The sequence below is a fragment of the Brachycentrus maculatus genome, unplaced genomic scaffold (genome assembly GCF_059751285.1).
Source record: "Brachycentrus maculatus isolate JH-2025_06_01 unplaced genomic scaffold, ASM5975128v1 h1tg000049l, whole genome shotgun sequence".
NCBI classification, from domain to species: Eukaryota; Metazoa; Arthropoda; class Insecta; order Trichoptera; family Brachycentridae; genus Brachycentrus; species Brachycentrus maculatus.
The window spans coordinates 2,850,001-2,871,001 of record NW_028280803.1 but is presented as its reverse complement, the minus strand read 5'-3'; the positions used below and the strand labels follow the sequence as shown (position 1 = coordinate 2,871,001).

General features: G+C 28.6%; 2 protein-coding genes across 2 annotated transcripts in view; both read right to left on the bottom strand.

Moving 5' to 3' along the window:
- The window catches only part of LOC148312225 (serine/threonine-protein phosphatase rdgC-like), a gene marked incomplete at its 3' end in the record, with an annotated part of 128,393 nt that overhangs the window by 88,559 nt on the left and 18,833 nt on the right, over positions 1-21,001 (bottom strand). The gene's annotated exons all lie outside the window — the stretch shown is intronic.
- On the bottom strand, positions 767-2,029 carry LOC148312226 (uncharacterized). The gene has a single exon (XM_088277646.1). It carries the CDS (start codon positions 2,027-2,029, stop codon positions 767-769), a length of 1,263 nt encoding a protein of 420 aa, XP_088133772.1.

Here is a 21,001-nt window from a genome sequence, read left to right as displayed (position 1 = left end):
TCTTCTTTCTTTTACGTCCTGCAACACCTTTTCGTTGGACTTCCTTACGACCCATGATGTTTTGGTCATCTTCCTCCAAACCCACATCTCAAATGCTTCAAGCCGGTCTTTTTCGTACTTTTGGATGGTCCAGGTTTCACACCCATACAACAAAACACTCCAAACAAAAGCCTTTATGAATCCTTTTCTTACTTCAATTTTTAAATGTTTGTTTGATAGGAGGCTGTACTTTTTCATAAAAGTTTGCTTGGCTAGCGTTATCCTCTTTTTTATGTCTAGGGTACATTTATTGTTATATGTTAGCGTGCTACCCAGATAACAGAATTGATCCAACTGTTGAATTACTCTATTTCCGAGAAGTATTGTTGGATGGAGGTCAGATTGCTCTTTTTCAACGATCATTGATTTTGTTTTGGCGGCATTAATTTTCAAATGGAACTTATCCAGAGCATTAGAGAGAGTGTTTAACATGTGGTTCATGTCACTCTCGTCCTCTGCTATCAGGGCGATGTCATCAGCGAATCTTATACAATGTATTTGTTGACCGTTTATTTTTACTCCATTTGTTTTTTCCTTCAACTCTTCAATGGCCTCCTCTATGAACAAATTGAATAGATAGGGTGACAGCGGACAACCCTGTCTCACACCTTTTCTTATCTTGGCTTCTTTTGAGGAACCATTAATATCTATGAGAGTGGATTGGTCCTTGTACAATTTGAGGATGGTTCTTCTGTCCTTCCAATCAATTCCTCTTTTCTTCATGACTTTAAACAAGAGGTTTACAATCCACTCTATCAAAAGCCTTCTCTAAGTCTATAAAGGTCGTGTATGTTATAAGATTCACATCCAGTCGTCTTTCCAGTATCTGTCTCAGTGCCAAAATTGCCTCTCGTGTTCCCACTCCACTTCTAAAACCAAACTGATCCTCTCCAAGCTGTTCCTCCACTTTCTTTTTCAACCTGCCCTTTATAGTGTTCAGGAGCACTTTGGATGCGTGGGATAGAAGTGTTACGGTTCTATAGTTGTTGCAGTCTGCTGCATTTCCCTTTTTAGGTATTGTTATAGACTTACTCTTTACGAAGTCGTTGGGCAATTTTCCCTTTTCATAGCACTCACTTATGATGTTATATAGTGCTGTCTTCGTCCGTTCGTCTACATTCTTTAAAACCTCAGCAGGTATATCATCTATTCCAGTTGCTTTTCTATCCGTTAAGGCCTTCACTGCAAAATCGAATTCAGCCCTTGTCAAGGGTGGTCCCTTGCAATCGGGATCTACTTCTTCTTCTGGTTCCAAATAAATCCTTTCGTCTTCGATATCATTTCCACAGTACAGATCTTCTAGATATTCCTTCCATCGCTCAGCTACCTTTTCATTTTCAAATAATAGGTTTCCGTTTTTGTCTTTAACAATATTGCTCTTTGTTTTAGGTGTATATTCTAGGCTTTTAACTCTGTTATATGCTTTATCGATATTATTTTTGTGTAGTAGGCTTTCGATTTCTTTACAGTTTTCACGTAACCATTCATTTTTTGCATTGCGACATTGGTCTGTAATTTGATTTTTGATCCGTTTGTATTTGACATAATCTTGACTCCTTAGTTTGTTTCTTTCCTTGATTAATTCTAGTATTTGTTGATTCATCCATGGTTTCCTGGGTTCTAGGACGTTTTTCCCAATACTTTCGTCACATGCTGCATTGATGTTTGTTTTCATTGTCTCCCAAGAAGTTGGTTCTATCTCATTATTAATCTTTACTAGAGTTGATTGGAAGTCTTTTACTAATTTTATATCTTTTAATTTTTCCAAACACCAGTGCTTTTTCTTGGCCATGATTATTTTCTTAAATCTAATATTGCATACCGCTTTGACTAGAGTGTGATCACTATCTATTTGATTTCCAGGGTATGAGTGACTAGATCGTATTTGATTTCTATATTTTTTCTTTACTAGAATGTAATCAATTTGATATCTCCTCGTGTCTCCGGGGGCCTTCCACGTGTACCTCCTTCTCTCGGGGACTTCGTACATTGTGTTGGAATATCCTGCGTGAATAATTTCGACGCTTGAAGATTTAAGGTAGGAAATAAGAGAGATCGTTTGATAAAATTTTGACGTTACATTATCTTTGCGAAGATCTGTCATTGATTTTTCGGCCTGTGACGTAATATGGGTCAACATTTTTTTAGAAACTGAATTTAATTTTTCGATGAAGGCTTAAGAATAATTCTTTATTAAAACTTATTTTACAGTATTAAAATTTTTTTATTGTTCAACCGGCTTTGATGCTATGATCATATTCCTCAAAAATATAATAACGTTGCATTAACTAAGTAAATTAAAACAAAGTAAATTAAAATTAAAAATAAAAAATTAACAAGGTAAATTAAAAAAAAAAAATATATATATATATATATATATATATATATATATATATATATATATATATATATATATATATATATATATATATATATATATATATATATATATATATATATATATATATATATATATATATATATATATATATATATATATATATATATATATATATATATATATATATATATATATATATATATATATATATATATATATATATATATATATATATATATATATATATATATATATATATATATATATATATATATATATATATATATATATATATATATATATATATATATATATATATATATATATATATATATATATATATATATATATATATATATATATATATATATATAAATATATAAATATATATATATATATATATATATATATATATATATATATATATATATATATATATATATATATATATATATATATATATATATATATATATATATAAATATATAATATATATATATATATATATATATATATATATATATATATATGTAATAAAATAACTAGGTACCTACCTATACATTTTATTAAGTACTTACAAAAAGTACCTACATAAAACAGTTCTACCACCAGATGCCGCATGCGTCGCTCAGAATTAAACAAAAGACTTCCGATAATATTATTAACTGTCAGAATCAGATAGATAGATAGATAGATAGATATAAAAATTATTATAAAGATAAATTAAGAATAAACTTTAATTACAAAGCAACACATTGTTTATTTTATTATTATACACCCACTTTACATATTATTTACACTTAATTTTCAAAAGGAAAATATTACCACGTTATAAAACGACAATTTTGTTAATTGGAAATGGATTATGAAACATTAGATGTATTAAAACAATTACTACAATATGTTCGGAGTGAGAGAGAAAAATCAGAAGATGATCAAAGAAAACGATTAGAAGATAATCAAAGAAGACGTGGAAATTTAAGAACTAGTGATAAAATTAAAAATAAAAATCATGTGAAAAAAATTTCTACAAAATATAAAATAAAATATACTCCAGAAAAGAAGAATTTCGAAGCAGATTGTGTGAGCAGGAATCCAGTATTAGAATCGAAGGAAAATGCAAATGAACAATTAAAAGTTGTAAATTTGGTTAAATTAGAAGATATTTTAAAAGATCAGAATAAAAATGAAGACATTCAAATAACACAGAAACAGTGCTTGAAAAATGAAAATAAAAATAAAGTAGAAAAAACTTCTACGAAAGATAAAATAAAATATACTCCAGGAAAGAAGAATTTAGAAGTAGATTGTCTAAGCAGGAATCCAGTTTTAGAATCGAATGAAAATGCAGATGAACAATTAAAAGTTGTACATTTGGTTATATTAGAAGATACTTTAAGAGATCTGAATAAAAATGAAGGAATTCAAAAGAAAAAAACAAATGGATTGAAAAAAACTGTGTCTACTTTAAAAGGGTCAAGAAGAAAAAAAAAAATACAAAAAAAGAAAGAAAAAAAAGAACGGAAAAAAGAAAAAAAAAAAGAAAGAAAAAAAAAAAAAACAAGAAAGAAAAAAAAGAAAGAAAAAAAAGAAGGAAAAAAGAAAGAAAGAAAAAAAAAAACTTTATCATATCACTAAACTTATACCAGTCCCTTCACTACAAGAAGATGATCCGGAGGACGAGTGAAAATTTTACTATGAATTTTCTTCCCCAAGGGGGGAGATGTAATAAAATAACTAGGTACCTACCTATACATTTTATTAAGTACTTACAAAAAGTACCTACATAAAACAGTTCTACCACCAGATGCCGCATGCGTCGCTCAGAATTAAACAAAAGACTTCCGATAATATTATTAACTGTCAGAATCAGATAGATAGATAGATAGATAGATATAAAAATTATTATAAAGATAAATTAAGAATAAACTTTAATTACAAAGCAACACATTGTTTATTTTATTATTATACACCCACTTTACATATTATTTACACTTAATTTTCAAAAGGAAAATATTACCACGTTATATATATATATATATATATATATATATATATATATATATATATATATATATATATATATATATATATATATATATATATATAAATATATATATCTGTACATATATTATATAAATACATTTATGTGTGTGTGTGTGTATTTCTTTATTTAAAGTATTTTAAATTTAAGTTTTACATGGTTAATACCACATGTGTTTCCTATGTGTTTCGATGCATTCTGCATCATTTTCAAATACCGCATGAATGTATCGAAATACGTGTCACAATAGATTTTAATAAATAGTTGTATTTACTAAGTAAAACGTTATTTAAGAAAGTAATTAGTTCAACATTAAACTAATTAACAATATAATTTATTTCAATTATTGAAACAAAAATTTAAAAAAAAAACAAATAATCAACATAATTTGTACACGTGTTCCAATGAAACCAAATCACCCTATTTGTCGAGTGTAATTTGTTTTCGGTTAAATCACATTCTTTTCAAGAGATACTTTTCCCTTTCAATTTCCCTCTGATGGGATGCACCCCCCGTAGTCTAATATTCGTTAGCAATTATGCTTGTTTTTGACGTTTATATCTCCTTTTTATGAAAGTAAGAATATTTTATCTCTTTTCGGTTTCAGCTACAGAACAACAACCTTTATGTAACTCCCCACGATATCAACATGGGTAGCAATAGAGTGCGGAATTAAGGGAGAAGCTGCCCACAACGAGATGTTTATTTTATATATATATTTTATTATTATTTTACTAAACACAAAATTTGTTCGGTTACGACAAAGACATTTCATTCTAAGCCTTCTTTGAAAAACAAACATTCAAGCGACAAAATAATAATCAGGAAATGTCATTCTCATAAACAACTTGATACCAGAGCAACCTGAAAAACTGTACATTCTTGAGTTACCTCATAAAAAAATCTACACCGTTTTATTACGAGAATATTTTTATTATTTGAAGCTTCACAATATTTTGAGTGTGTCGAAATCTGGGTCTGATATATTTTAGAGTTTTGTATTAATTTGTTTTACATTCATATCAAAATCTTTGTTAACATGCGAATGAATAAATAAAATAAAAATGTTTAAATGAGATAAAGTATAAAATATTTTATTTTAAATACGTGATTAAAAATCTAGTCAAAACATCTTGTTTGTAAAGCATTTTCTAGTATGTAAAATAATTTGCAAAAAATCTCACATTCATTTAATTTATGTTATCTCTACTAATTAAAAACTTACTCAACACAAGTGCAGATGCTGTTGAAAACTCTTATATTAAAAAAGGTGTCAATATGTAAAAATACTTTCATTCCATTTAAATTACTTTACCTTCCACATTCACCGGCAACAAGTTTTTAAATATAACTGTACATAACTCACTGTTCTTCCTAATTTCATCAATGATTTATCAATGCAATGAGACGTGTTCAAATAATAGTCTTTTTGACGAAAAATCACATAGATTTTCATATTGTAAAATGAATTTTTCCATACAGAGATAAAAATAAAAACCAATCATTTCAAGTCAACATAAGGTACTGCTGGATTGTATGTAGAATATCGGTTACTCCGGACACCAAATTTGTTCATTAATACCTCAATTTTGACTACAGTGACACATTCCCTCTTTGTGATTTCCCAGCCTCGTAGTTCGATTAATTCAATAGCTGACCACACCATAGACGTGTAGTCAATCGGGTAGGGGCGGAGAGAGGAGGGAGGGGCATTACCCATCAAAATACCCCCAGAACATTGCCTAGACAGACCCTCCCATTAAGCAAGTTATTTAGGCACAAGGTAATCAAATTAAATTTCGGCACAAAATTCTCAAATATATAACCGTTAAATATATTTAATTTCTTCGGGCATTTAAATTCTTATTACATAATACAGGGTGAATATGCCATTATTTGTCAAAATTCCGAAATATGCCGTGTGTCTGGGTGTGTGTAAAGTATCTGGATTTCATATTCATTTCTTTTAAAAATGTACTTCTTCTGTTGCTGTTAAGACACCTATGAAAATATATGTTATATTCTTATAATAAAAAAACTCTTTGGGGTAATATTATATGTATCCATTGAAAATTTTAGTAATACTTGGTAAATATCACTATTTCTTAAAATCTATTGTAATATGCGTTAAGATAGACATAAAATTCAATTATCGATTTTGAAGCTACTTGACTTTTCCATTTTTAATTTGATTTTTTCTAAGTACAAATCAATATTTCTTAAAATCTGTTGTGATATGTGTTTAGATACACTTAAAATTCAATTATCGATTTGGCAGCCTTTTGATCAATCCATTTTTAATTTTAAAAGTTTTTCTTAAAATATTACGGTGTTTCAAAATGATGCGGAATGCATGGAAATACGTTTCACAGTAGATTTAAAGAAATAGTGGTAAAACTTAAATTAAGAAATAATAAAATAAAAATATTTTCTTATATCTTCAAATTGACTATTTAAAGGTTTTAATTAGGTGGTGCGAAACATGGTTTAAATGGAAATTATTAATGTTTAAAACAACAAATTGCGGACAATAATAACAAAAATTACACTTTAACGACATAACATTATTAACCAAATTTCATTGCAATACTCAACAATGTTGGTGCTTGCTGAGCTAATGGGACTAAAAACAGAAATACAATGTTCAGTCACTTGACCTCAATATTTGAATTCTGAATAAATAACCGCTACAATGTTCTTAGGCAAGTACTGCTCTCTCGTTTAAATATCATTGGGCTCTAAGTAAATGTCGAGGGTAATTGAGATTTTTCTATTTAATGGTATATTTTTCCACTTGCACACTTGTCTTCTCTCAAAGAAATATAACAGAAAAATATTACACAAAAATAATTTCCAACATTTTGAGTGGGTCCAAGTACCTACTTGTTAAAAAATCGAAGTTTTCACCACTTAGAAGTTATTTTAACTTTTTTTAACATATTATTTTTACATAGTTTGAGTATTACAGAGCTTATTATCTGTCACAGGCTGGCTAAGTCATCAATTAACGCACTTGCAACATTCACCATTTTACCCGTAATTGACAACCACAAAATGAGTAATAGAGTAAAATAAATGAGTAAAAGTAACTCCTAGGTGGAGTAAACTAAGATTTGTGAGCAAATGTTTCTTTCATATTCTTTCTTCGTCTATGTTGAGATGTCGACAAAAAAATGAAAATGGAGAAACCCAGATTTGCGAATAAGTATTTGGACACACTCAAAATTTTGTGAAAAATTATACTAACGAGATTTTTCTAAGATTAGAATAGTGTCAAGAGATTAGATTAGATTAGCTTAGATTAATTGAAACTAGATTACAAAAGTATCAATGTTTTATTAACAGACATTTATAAAACATTGAGACGCAAGAAAGTAACACTTTGCACATTTGTTTATTTTTTATTTGTTTGTCTTTTATTCATAATTCTTTATCAGAAGAAAACAGAAGTTCGCAGAGCGATTTCCTTGCAGCCTGATAACGTTAATACTACAAAAAAATATAAAGCCAGTAAAAAGGTATTCTATTCAATTTGCTTTAAGCGATTTTTTAAGAATTTGAATTTTTAACCACTTGATAGATAAAGCAATAGCTCGTAAAGATTGGCCGTTTACTACTTGTATCGGATTATTGAAAATTCAATGAAATGCGAGCACGTATTATTAAATGTAAAAGAATGTTCAATATACTTATAAAATACCTAAATATTTAGTTTTAGAAATGAAAAATGAAAATATTTTTACTCGGCTGTTTACCTTCTCAGCCGATATATTCGCAACACTTTAAACATATTACAAATCTCGAAAAAAAACATATCTTCTTTTGAAATATTTTTTTGGTTTAAAAGGGTAAGCCGCCTGAATAAATAACCATTGTACCTACATATCGTAAAAGACGCGATATAAAACTCCAGATTTTATGTAAAATAAATATTCACGGGAAAATAACATTATCTGAAGGTAGCAGGCATCGCGCCATAAAAGCCTATTGATTCTGATTTTTCTACCCCAGAATCCTCGGAATGATAAGAGGATTCGCATGTTTTTATTTTTTTATGGTTTATTAAAATATGAGTTGTCAAATAAACTCGTCATGATAATGTATTTCGAATACTTGAATGTGGTCAGGTCAGGAGTCGGAATAATCGGCTAGTATGTATGAGGTGATGCAGGAATGTGGAAGAGACGAATATTATTGGCAAAGACAGATTGGAGTGGTGTACTATTCTCTCTGACTACTCCTACGCGAAAGCAGAGTGTTGGTTGGTCAGTTTTTTAGCCAAATCATCAATTGATTTAGGCAGACACTTTTTGGTAATTTATATCCATTTTTAATTCAAGTTTTACTTGGTAAATACCACTATTTCTTCAAAAATATTGTATTCCGTTTAATTTGGTGTTTGAAAATGATGCCGAATTCATTAAAACACGTGTCACAAAAGATTTAAATAAATAGCGATATATAAGTAAAATTTAAATTAAAATGGAGTTGCCAAAGATGTGACTAATTTTTAAAAGATAGAAAAATACAGGGTGTGCATACAATCAATGTTCAGGAAGTTATAAGACACCTCAATAACATACCAATTAGTTTTTCATTGATAGTCTGTTACATTTAATATTTCCAAATTAAAAATATGTATAAGCAGGAAAATCGAGAGTTACGATAATCGCCAAGAACTACATTCCTCGTTAATTTGAAAATATCGCTGAAATCACATGGCACTTATTTCGAAAGCTCTTAATCTCCCTAAGTTGGATGGGGTGAGTAATTAGTAAGTAAATAAAAAATCAAATCGATAGCACTTCACACCCTGCTCCCATTGACCCTAGTCGTCGACCGATAGAACAACCTGTAAAGTGCTATACGGATGACTTGCATTGACTTACAAATACTTTATACAGGAATTTTTTAAAAATACATCGACATAGTAAATTATTTTGATCAGAAGGTACATGGCCATTCTCTTGATAACCTTCAAGCATTTGTTAGGGTTGCTTTACAATCCAGAAGACTTTTAATTAAAAAGAAGATATCAAGAACTATGACGTGAGTTATGTTATGAAAGAACCAGATCTTTTTCCGAACCGATTAAACGTTGGTAATGCCTGTGAGTATGATAAATCTGCTAAATTAATAACCGAGATTTATTACTCGGTGATTCTTCTCTGATTATGAAACGTAAAATATGTATTGGAGATTTTTTCGTCTTGTCATTTGTATGCTATGAAATAAAACTCTCATGAAATATTTGATCATGTCTTCTTTGGTCTTCTTCTGCTCCTATTTCCAACTAGATTCATCTCATAAATTTGTTTCCCTGTTCTTTCTTCACTCATTTCGTTCACATGTCTAAACCATCTCAACCCAACTTTATTGATTTAATCGATTATACATATTATCTCAGCCTGGCATTATTTCCTTATCACTATTAGGGCATCTATCAAACATCATTTTGCGTTCTCTAAAAAATCGTTTCCGACTGTATGTAGTATATTTTAATCCTTCTTTTGCGAACTCTATGCTTCACAATCCACATTTTTTTATTCAAATGTAATCCTTTTTTTTATTTAAATGTATTTTTCCCCCGTTCGCTTTTCAATGACTGACTTTATTATGCACATGAATATTACATTTCATTCTCAATGGAATCATTCATTTACATAACTCAAGAGACTCGTTTCATTCGTTATCATAAAGTCTGCAAGAAGATTTAAATACGTTATATTAAATTTCGCTGAAAAGGATATTTTAAATTATTTATATATATATATATATATATATATATATATATATATATATATATATATATATATATATATATATATATATATATATATATATATATATATTGTATATATATATATATATATATTTAAATATATAAATATATATATATATATATATATATATATATATATATATATATATATATATATATATATATATATACATAGATGTATATATATATTTCACATGTCATTATGTGGCACTATACAAGTATTTAATTATTTAAAAAAATATATTTATCTCGCAATATTTCATTTACTTTGTGTTTGCTGTATTTTTACTCAAACAATACAAAATCACCAATTTAACGAGTTTCAATTAATATAGAAATTACAAATACCTGTGTGAACCTTAATTTGACGATTTTTTTGCCATGCTAACCTCAATATATTAAAAGTAATCACTCATTATATTTAATTTTCTAAAAACGAATGAAGATTTGTTAATTCGAGCTTCCACGTAACATCCCCATTTTATTCAGTTTATCATTTAGTTAGTAAATACACCGATGTTTTATACTTTAAACGGACAAAAGGTGTGGGTTGTTCCCCTATGTATGTATAATAATGTTATTTTTAATTGATCAAACGGATATGGACATAATAAACGACATGATATGTTTTTCGTGTTGATGGAATCGTTTTTAACCGGTATCTTTTAATCATATTAATTGTCTCCCGTCAAAGAACCTCATTAGCTTATTTAATCGAAATGCTTTTAAAAATAATGTCTCTAATTGACAATTTAAAAATGTTTGTTATTCGTGTTGAAGAGAATATGTAGGAATAGCTGATAGCTGATGGCATCTTACCATTACAACTAATTGGAAAAACGTTAAGTATTATATTTAAAGAGCTGCATAAAATCGCCTCGGAACATGCGACTCGCAGTTTTGTTATACTGTATTGTTGCTTTTTAAAGCAGTAATTTTCCCTAACGACAACTGCTCATGCGAATCCTACAAATAACTCATCCAACCCTCTCAAACCCGAAATATAGAAAATCGGTTTAAAAATATCGCGTGTGAAAAGGTTCCAAAAATAAAATGTTTACATGTAGGTACATATGTATTTTTTTAAGAAACGAGACACTTGTAATTTAGTATTTTAGACCACAAAGAAAGGTTCGTGAAAATTGAACCGATTTTAAAATGTTTTAATAAAAAAATAATGAATACGTATTATTATCAAAATGTTATTTTTAAATTTTGACTCAAAAGATTCGTACACATTCGAAAAAACTTGTACAAGTTTGTTTAAGTTTGAAATATTATTTTGTTCTCTAATTTTATATCGAAAAGCTATTCATGTCGTTTTAAATGTTGTCTATTTGTGATAGTATATGGTATTAAACACATGGTATCCATATTGAAATAATGGTAATTTTTGACTTGGGGCCCAATCAACACACGATACCAGTAAAGAGTGTAAAAATATCTAGTCTAGTTAAGGGGTAAGCGTATATTTTTTTGAGCTATAAACCTGCGTAACCTTATAGTTCAAGTTGAGGTAATGCTAATTTTTCACTTGGAGTGCAAAAGTTTTGTTTGGTATTTATGGGTGAATATTGGATTTTGTTTTACGCCTGAAAAGTTATGTATTAAGAAACCTTCTAAGTGAAACCTTGAGAAAGGATGAGATAACATACTCGTAATACGATTTTCAGAATACGGTTATGTACCTTAGCTGGATTAGCGTTATTAATCCTGTGGACATTCTTTAAAACAACTTTGAGGCTGCATTATGCAACTCAATACATAATTATTTATTTATTCATAAGCTTTAATAAAGAGAAGTTAAGTTTGTTACAAAAAAAACATCGTAATTCCAGTGACAGTATTATTGTAAATGCTTCATATTTGAAAATGTGTTACATAGTTCTTTTGTAAACAAATTATACATATTAAAGTTAAGGGCTAATGTTTCGTTAAAGCGGCACCTTTCACCGCTTGTCAGATCTAAATCAGATCAGACAGGGGTTGTCAGATATTTATACGACACGACGCCAGCCTTATGTTTTAACTGCTCCACCTCTCAGTCTAGCTCTTCCTCTCTTTACTTCTATTTACAGATCTATTGTGATAGTTACGTATGTAGCTGTCGTGCCGCAATAAAAATAGTTATTGTTATTACATTATTATCCATTATACATATCATATAAAATATTTATTGATTTGGCGTTTAATTTGTAAAACTCCATTTTAATTTATGTATTAATTTTAAATCAAAAACAGATTTTTTGAGTCTACTAAATTGAATTTTATTTACAAAAACACATAAAAAAATTAAATTGTGACAATTGTTTCGCCTTGTTAGGGCATTATCAAACGTATGCATTCGTTTTATAATGCCCTAACAAGGCGAAACAATTATCACAATATATTTTTTTTATGTGTTTTTGTAAATAAAATTTAATTAAGTAGACTCAAAAAATCTGTGTTTGATTAAAAGTTAATACATAAATTCATAAAATAAAGCTAATAAATAAAAATAATAAACAAATTTCACATCATTGAGTTCTTACAGGTCGTATATTATAAAAAAAAAACTATCATTGTATGTTCTTTATATTATTATTAATAACTGTCTTTAAATTATTTGATAAGAGCCTTTATTATGAGAGCGAAACACTTATCAAGTTTTTAATAAATATTTACTTCAACTGAAAAAATTATAAATCAATCACGAATTACATTAAAGTTAAATTTGTACTCAAGGTATTTTTGTTATTACTATTTTGTAAAGACTATCATTATTTTAAAATTATTTATTTATAACTTACCTTTTTTATACTTAAATATGCGTATATCCGTTTTTGTACAGATTTTATTTATTTGGAAGCCCTCTTCACTTTCATCTATATTCCCCGAAAAACTTATTAAGGTCTGAGAATGTAGGGGTTCACGATTTTGAAAGAAAATGAGTATCGTTACAAGTGTTTTATTTTATATAAGGTTTTAAGGTCGGCTGTTTGCATCTAAGGGTACAGATTTGGTTTAATATTCGTGTTCAGCCATTTGGTAAGCTTTGAGCTAGATTTTTATTTTACGTAGATAAAAATTTCACTACTTCTTAGAATATATTGCGACCCTTATTTCTATGCATACATGACCTTCAAGTTGTGAAAGTTTCAAACTTAGATTTTAAACTCAAATCTTTTATTAATGGTAAACTATTGTAAAGTAATCAGCATACTACTGAAAAAACTTTTGGCTTGTTTGGATAATATTTAAATTTATAAAACAACTTACGTAAAACATTTTCCGTTAATTCATGGTTTATTGTATCACCCAACATTATATGAACGTAATATTAGTTACTCCAATTTATCGATAAATGGGAAAGCAGTGATTGGAATATTACGGACTCGTATAGTTACTGAATAGTGGTATTTCTCGAACGCGAACAAAAGTAGTCTTATCAATGTTTAATCAACATCGATTCGGTTACATAAAATCGAATACATCTACGTAGTTGCTGTATTTTATGTACGTCATATATCTCTACACCAGACTGTTTGTATCAGAACCTAGAAACTCGAAGGAAATTCACCAAGAAATTCATTAGTGGATATATTAATTTCAAATGTTTACTCGTGCACAAATCAAATATTATGTATACACATACGTCCCTATATTAATAAATTGAAATTGTTGAACTCAATGTTATTTACATTAGTATTACAGTAAAACCACTTACGTTTATCCAATGATGTTGAATTTAACAAAGGGTTATGCGGAAAAGTTATTAAATTTTATAAGATTTCCGTATTATTTCGCATTAACACTTTAAGGGTGTTTTATATGTTTACTACTTAACATTTTACACATTTATTTAAGGCCTATATTTTAAACATTTATTTCAAACTATAACTATAAACTATAAGGCCTACATTTTACACATTTATTTCAAACTACATATGAAACTTGAAATAAGACAAATATGTGTTTTTTTTAATGGGTTTTTTGGTATTTTTTATTTTAATGAAAATGTGTTTAAAAAAATTGCAATTTTAACTATTTTAAAAAATTTCCAGCAGCTTGCGTTAAATATATAAATCAAAATTAGGAAGTTCGTTTATTGACTTTCATTCATTCAAGATTCATATCTAAACTATTTAAAAAATATGAAAGCCTCTCTAATCAAAACCCGTGAAGATAAAATGATTAACATATTAAATAAATCAAATTAGCGCAGTTAAAAAAATTCTAGTTACTAAAATGATATCATCAAAAGAAAAAAATGTTACAATTATTATCTTTTGGCTGTTTTTTGGTGGGGTGACCAACTTAAAACACTTCTCGTTTCACTTTTATATTTTGTCTAAATTAGTATTCTTTACTTTTTATGTTATTTTAAGGTAACATTAAATAGTTTTGGTGCTAGATACACGTAACTCATATGTCCAAATACAGTTGACATTTTCGTAACGTTTCATTGTTTTGGAAATGCAAGAGATTGCGATGGAACAAAGAATCATCATCCGAGATCATGAAACCACAGCCAAACTTGAACGTAAAACGATTCAAGTAAAATATTTTACATTATACCTCCAAATAAATTTAAAATACTAGTCCAGCAATTGACATGCTTCGATAGTTAGAAGAAATTTTGTTATTGCAATTATTTAACATCCCTCATGGTTTCGTTTGTTCGAGAAAAATGTTTTTGGCGGCTTTAATTATTTATTTATATATTGACTTTGATTTTATTTTGTAGAAAATTATTTTTTTGCATTTGTATGAAAACCCCTAACAGGGAAAAACAAATACCACTCAATCATTGTTTTTGTTGTTTGTTTAAAAAATAAAATAAAAATTTAAGTAGATTTAAATCAGTATTTTATTAAATATTTGATGCTTTAATTTTTATTTATAAAAACAAATGATTTTTATTTATTCAGCTTTTATCGATCAATGACCAACATTGCACATGAAAATATCATTTTACTCCGTGAAAATTCCAAATACACCCAAAACCTACCCTAAAAATAGCAAAAAATTGATGGACAAATGACAGTTCGAGTGACATAACCGGGTTGCCTATTTTACATTATATCAAAAATAATCGTAACCCCATTACAGAGAATGGACCAATTAATTGATTTAATTGTCATTTTAACGAATCATTGCTGCTATTATTTTATTTTAATATTTTAAATGCTTGTCTAACTGACTGATGTCAATATTTATCAATTTTAAAATCAATATTATATCAAAAATGATAAAAAGTCGAAATATTGGAAATAATATTGACATTTAATTATTAAACACGCATCTTAGAAAATTGTATCAGTAACTAAGGTATAGCGATATGATTAGCGAATAAACGATATTCCTTTTATAAATATTACATATTGTATTCTCAACAGTTTCACAGCATGTCAACGATATTAATTTTCTGGTATTAACATCCAAGTAATAAATACGATAAGTAAAACTTGTTTTCAAACAAAATCAATGCAACAGCTCCTTAATTCAAATAATTTACATAAGAATTGAAGATTAAAAGCAATAATATCACGCGATTTTGTACGAGGTTTGAATCCTGTTGTATGCTGAGTTCACTGGTTGTAAAAGGATTACGCTGACAAACCCATCTCCATATTCACTCTCGGAATGTACCGATCTCCTCTCGGCAATGCAAACACTATACTGTTCATGGAGATGGTATTACTAGTGGAGGAAAAATGTATGAGCATTGAACGAGCTTAACGATGAAAGGTTTGGGCCAGAAACCATATCAATACAGTCAGTAACATATCTTTAAAGCTCTGGAGTTTTTTTTTCTCACAAACTCGACTTTATACACGTATCTTACGAATGAGAATTTCGTATCTTACGTTGAGGAACTTCATCTAAAATAAAAAGGTCTCAGATATTCACATTCAAAGAAAAAATCTTTAAATGCTTGAATAGATTGTAACATTAATCGTTTATTTATCTTACCAATATAAAAACCTAATCCGTTTTCATTTCCGCTTGATTTTAAATTCTTTCCGGTGGTATTATTTTATAATTTGTCGTAAATTGAAAACATATTTCGGTATACATCATCGGTAGAACGGGGAATGTTACATAGTTTAAAAAGTAATCTTTAAAATGATTAATCTTTAGAATTAGTACATAAACCCTGAGGATAACAAAGTTCTTGTCGAAACCGGTTGGAAAAAGTGTACCAATAAAAAGTGGTAACTCATATTTCATTGTACGTATTTACGTATATTGAATCAATAATATAATATACAATTATTTATTCTACAAACCCTTTTGATTTTTTTACTAAACTCTAATTAAAATTTAATTGAAATTTATTAAAAACATCTCTTGATATTATCTCCAATACTTGTAAACGTACTTTATAATGAAAAAAAAAGTAAATACGTTTGAATACACTTCAAATGTTGTGAATTTAAATTATTGGTTTGAATATTAAATGATGCTTGTGATTATTTTATTGTTTTAACTTTATAATTAAATTAATTGCACAAATCCAGATTTATAAACGAAGATTTGGACACACTCAAAATATTGCGTGAACCATTTTAAAATGTGGGTCATGTTTTTCATTCTCCAAACCTAGATTCCAGTATTACGCGTTCGAGCAAGCGCGTCACGCTTTCCCAAAACGTTAGCACTGGAGTTTTTTCACCTTACTCCAATCTAATTTATTCAAATTTATTTTTACGGCTGTTTATATATAGAAAGCACTATTCTCTCCCTCAGTTTGCCGACGCATCAAATTACATCAAGCTTTATCTAAGGTCACGTCTTGGCGACGGATTTAAGCCCTAACTGGAATCAGCGATGCACGACATCTAAAAAGTCATTTTTTATAATTGAAATGAGAGATTCAAGGGAAAAAATTGTTAATTTTTATACAACAAGCTAATAAACTTACAATTACCACATATATAATAAAATAATATTGAAAGATGTCCCACCGCATTCTCAGATCAGATACAGAAGCATCTACGCTTCCTGACAGACCTTCTCTTGCGAGGTTTTTTTTTAAACTAAATTTATTGAAAATGTGAAATAAAAATTGTATACCGATTTTACTGTGAATTCCGACACGATGTTGGCCGGTACACGGGCGCCTCCACAGCAGGAGTAAACTGAGAGAATAGAATGCTACACCAATCTGTCGTTGTACACAATCTTCGCCTTTTCCACATTTATGCATCTCTTCATACGTACCCGCCTATAATTGCAATTCCTTAACTGCATGCCAAGTTTTCCTAAGTCTTATTTTGTTCCAATTCGTTCCCTTCATAAATTTGTTTTAATTTTCTTTTTTCACTCGCTCGTTCCAAATGCCCCAACTATCCCAACAATAGTACTTATTTCAGCATTGTATTATTTCCTTGTATCACAATTTGAACATCGATGATACGTCGTTTTGACGCACATTCGTCTAAAATATCGTATTTCAGCGTTCAATCTACTCTCATCCTTTTTTTGCCAACTCTATGTTTCAATATCATACATTATAATTCACAAAACAAGGACTCCGTTGTGTACTTTCAGTGCTTTCTCTGATAAGTTTTTATTTGCCATAACTAATTTCAGTGCACCGTTCACTATGCTGCCAGCATATTTACATTAAAGCTGTATATTCAACGCTTTATATTTCGAATTAATTCACAATTAGAGAAGTTTATTTCTGTTTTTCCGGTTGTATTCGATATTACGTCACAATATAATTATATCATTTGGGTTCCTTTATATAATACAAACATATTGACGTCGTAAAATAAGGTTTATTTTCGGTACTTAAACATCTTTCAGTTATATTTTTCCCTTCAGTGATGTGTTTACGGCGTCGTTAATTTCATATTGAAGTCATGGATTTCAATCATAATCAGGAACCAAAGTATTTATTAAATTAACTCATTATTTTTCCTAATTGTTTATACAAATGTTTTCTTAAAATCTTATAAGGTCATTCTTCTTATTTGTCATGTATCATGTCATGTATGTCAGCCAAAAAATTTGCTTTTTGCCCACACCTCGTCGATCTTTTATTAGGTTCAATAACACGGACTACTCTCCTCTTAGCACATGTCTCAAATAGGATATCTTACAGATTTTGATATCAGTCAGCAACTGTGTTTCTACTCCTGCCCTTCTGAGCACATTTACTTTGCTGATCTTATTGGTTCATGGAATCCGTAGCATTCTTAGGATCTACTATAAGGTCTAAATACTATTAGGTCATTACCATCATATGTTTCACTTGCATGTTTTGAAATAATAAAAAAAATAAGTTTATCTGTGTGTTATACCTAAAATATAATTTCAAAAGATGTTTCAAATAAAATAAAACATGATCATGAAATCAAATAAATTTTACATTCATTCTACGAAATATTTTTTTAAACATTTAAGACGATAGGTAGGTACCAAAGTCATAAAAGTATTTTAAAAAAGCCGTTAATTTAGAAATGTTTTTGATAAAATTCGTGGAACTTTCATTTTATAATAAGCGTGATATTATTTAACGATTTTGCAAAAAGACTCCACTTGCAAAATCCCCTGTGACGCAACTGATTTATTACGATTCTTCAACGTTTCAGCTGCTGAAAAATTCATGAAGTTCTGAAATATTAGCAATCCTGAAAATTCACGATAATATTTGAAGCCATATTGTTTCACAGTCTGTGTGAACTTGAAGGCTCGACCTAGCCCTGCACCCCTCACCCCCCGCGCCCGCTCGCAGCACTCGGCCCACACCCCCTGATAGTACTTTGGAGGCTTCTCTCAGGGTTAATTGCCTGGGGATGGGGAACCCCTACTAAGTATCTGCTCATTACGCTTACATGACGTCACCTTCGAACCATTTTGACAGCTTAATAAACCTTACTCAAACATAAAAAAATGTATGCAACAATCAAAATTGCACAACAGATACCATACCAGAAATAAAGAAAGGAACATACACTCATACACTAAATATGTGTTCAACGATCAAAATTTAAAAACTATTACGAAAATAGCGTAAGTAGAAATAGAAGAATTAGAATAGTTGTTGGGGCACTAGGGATTCCATACCCGTACTCAAATAAGCTCGTACAAGCTATTCCCATTCATACTCTTCCATCATTCCGACACTTTACTCGTCAACTTCCTCGACTTCTTCTTACATTTACATTCCCTTCTTGTCTATTTGTTTTTCTCTCACTCATTCGCATTAAAAATTTCTGAAAATAACATTCTTAATTTTATCGACAATCGTTGATCAACTTTAGCATATTTAAGATTTTGAACAAAATAATATTGTATAATTTATATTTGAAGCACTAACTTTGTGATTTTCCACTTTATAATTAAAATGTAACTTGATTTTAAAATCACTATAAATATTTTATTAAAACTTAATTATAATGTCTACCGATTTCGAAGCTATCCGCTTCTTTATCAACACTAATTAATACTTAATATTAATCAGTCTTGATAAAGAAGTTATAATAAAATGTTTATAGTGATTTTAAAACAAAGTTACATTTTGATTATAAAATAATATTGTTTTATTATTTGTATAAAATAACTAAAATTGTTAAACTTCTTATTTTGCGTAGTATATGGTATACGCTCATATTTACATGTTTTTAAAAATATTTTAAAAAAAATATTCACTAGATATGTTTTAATGGCACCGTCCAGAATTAAATAATGCAAAAGAGTACAAATTAGCTGTTGCTAGTTTTTGTCGTAAAGTGTGAGTTTTTTAATTATCACCGGACCTGACAAGGTACACTAGTAATTCTGCTAACCAGGTCAATGAGCATTTTTAATCAAAGCTCTCCCGCTGAGTCCCTAATACTTCTGCATGGAACTTGTCACATCAACAACATCCAATATTCATACCAAGGATGAAAACAGTGACATTTTTTCCCATGCAATTTACTGGGTAAAAACAAAAACCAATTTAACTTATAATATCGAATAAACAAGCGCAACTTATGCAATTTTTATTCAGTGGATGTTTCATTCCAATTTTCATCAAACAATATTTAGTTTAGATTTATTTATATCCTCATCATGTTCATCATGCTTGCTCTGCTTTTATTATACTTTGATTCGGTTTGAAATTTAAATAACATACATATAAGGGTTATGATGAACTTAAAATCTATAAAAATTATAAAACCTTAAAACTAAATTCAAAAAACATAAAAGACTCATCCCTACCTAGACTCCATACCAAGGAATATATATTTTTTTCATTTACTTTGTTTTAACGTAATTTAAAAATAAAAAAATATTATAATTGTAAAACTAACTCCTCTCTAAACACAGGTATCTACTTTATTAGAGAGGTAGAAACGTTATATTTGAAATTTTTTGTATTTTTAATAACTATTGTGTATTATTTAAATATGTATTATTAAAAAAAAATTAAAAAAATAAAATAAAATTTTATTTTCCATATAAATTAGGTTATTCATTAATTTGGCGTTAACTTTGTGAAATAACTATAAAAAATAAAATACTTTTGTCGTGTTTACATGAATAAACTTAGTTTCGAGTTTATTTGTGTAAACACGACTAGTTTCTAAAAATTATAGACGTTCTTATCAAAAAATGAAAATACATCTATCAACTAGTCGTGTTTGCATTAATAAATTTGCACATGGTGTTTCATAAGTGTTCTATTTCATATTTCAAATACTTTACTAGTTTCATTCTTTGGTTTGACCATCACCCATGGCTATCTGTTCAATATTTTATATAAGCTTGTTAAATACTACTCAGTTTTGTTGGTAGGAAGATATTGATTTTGCCA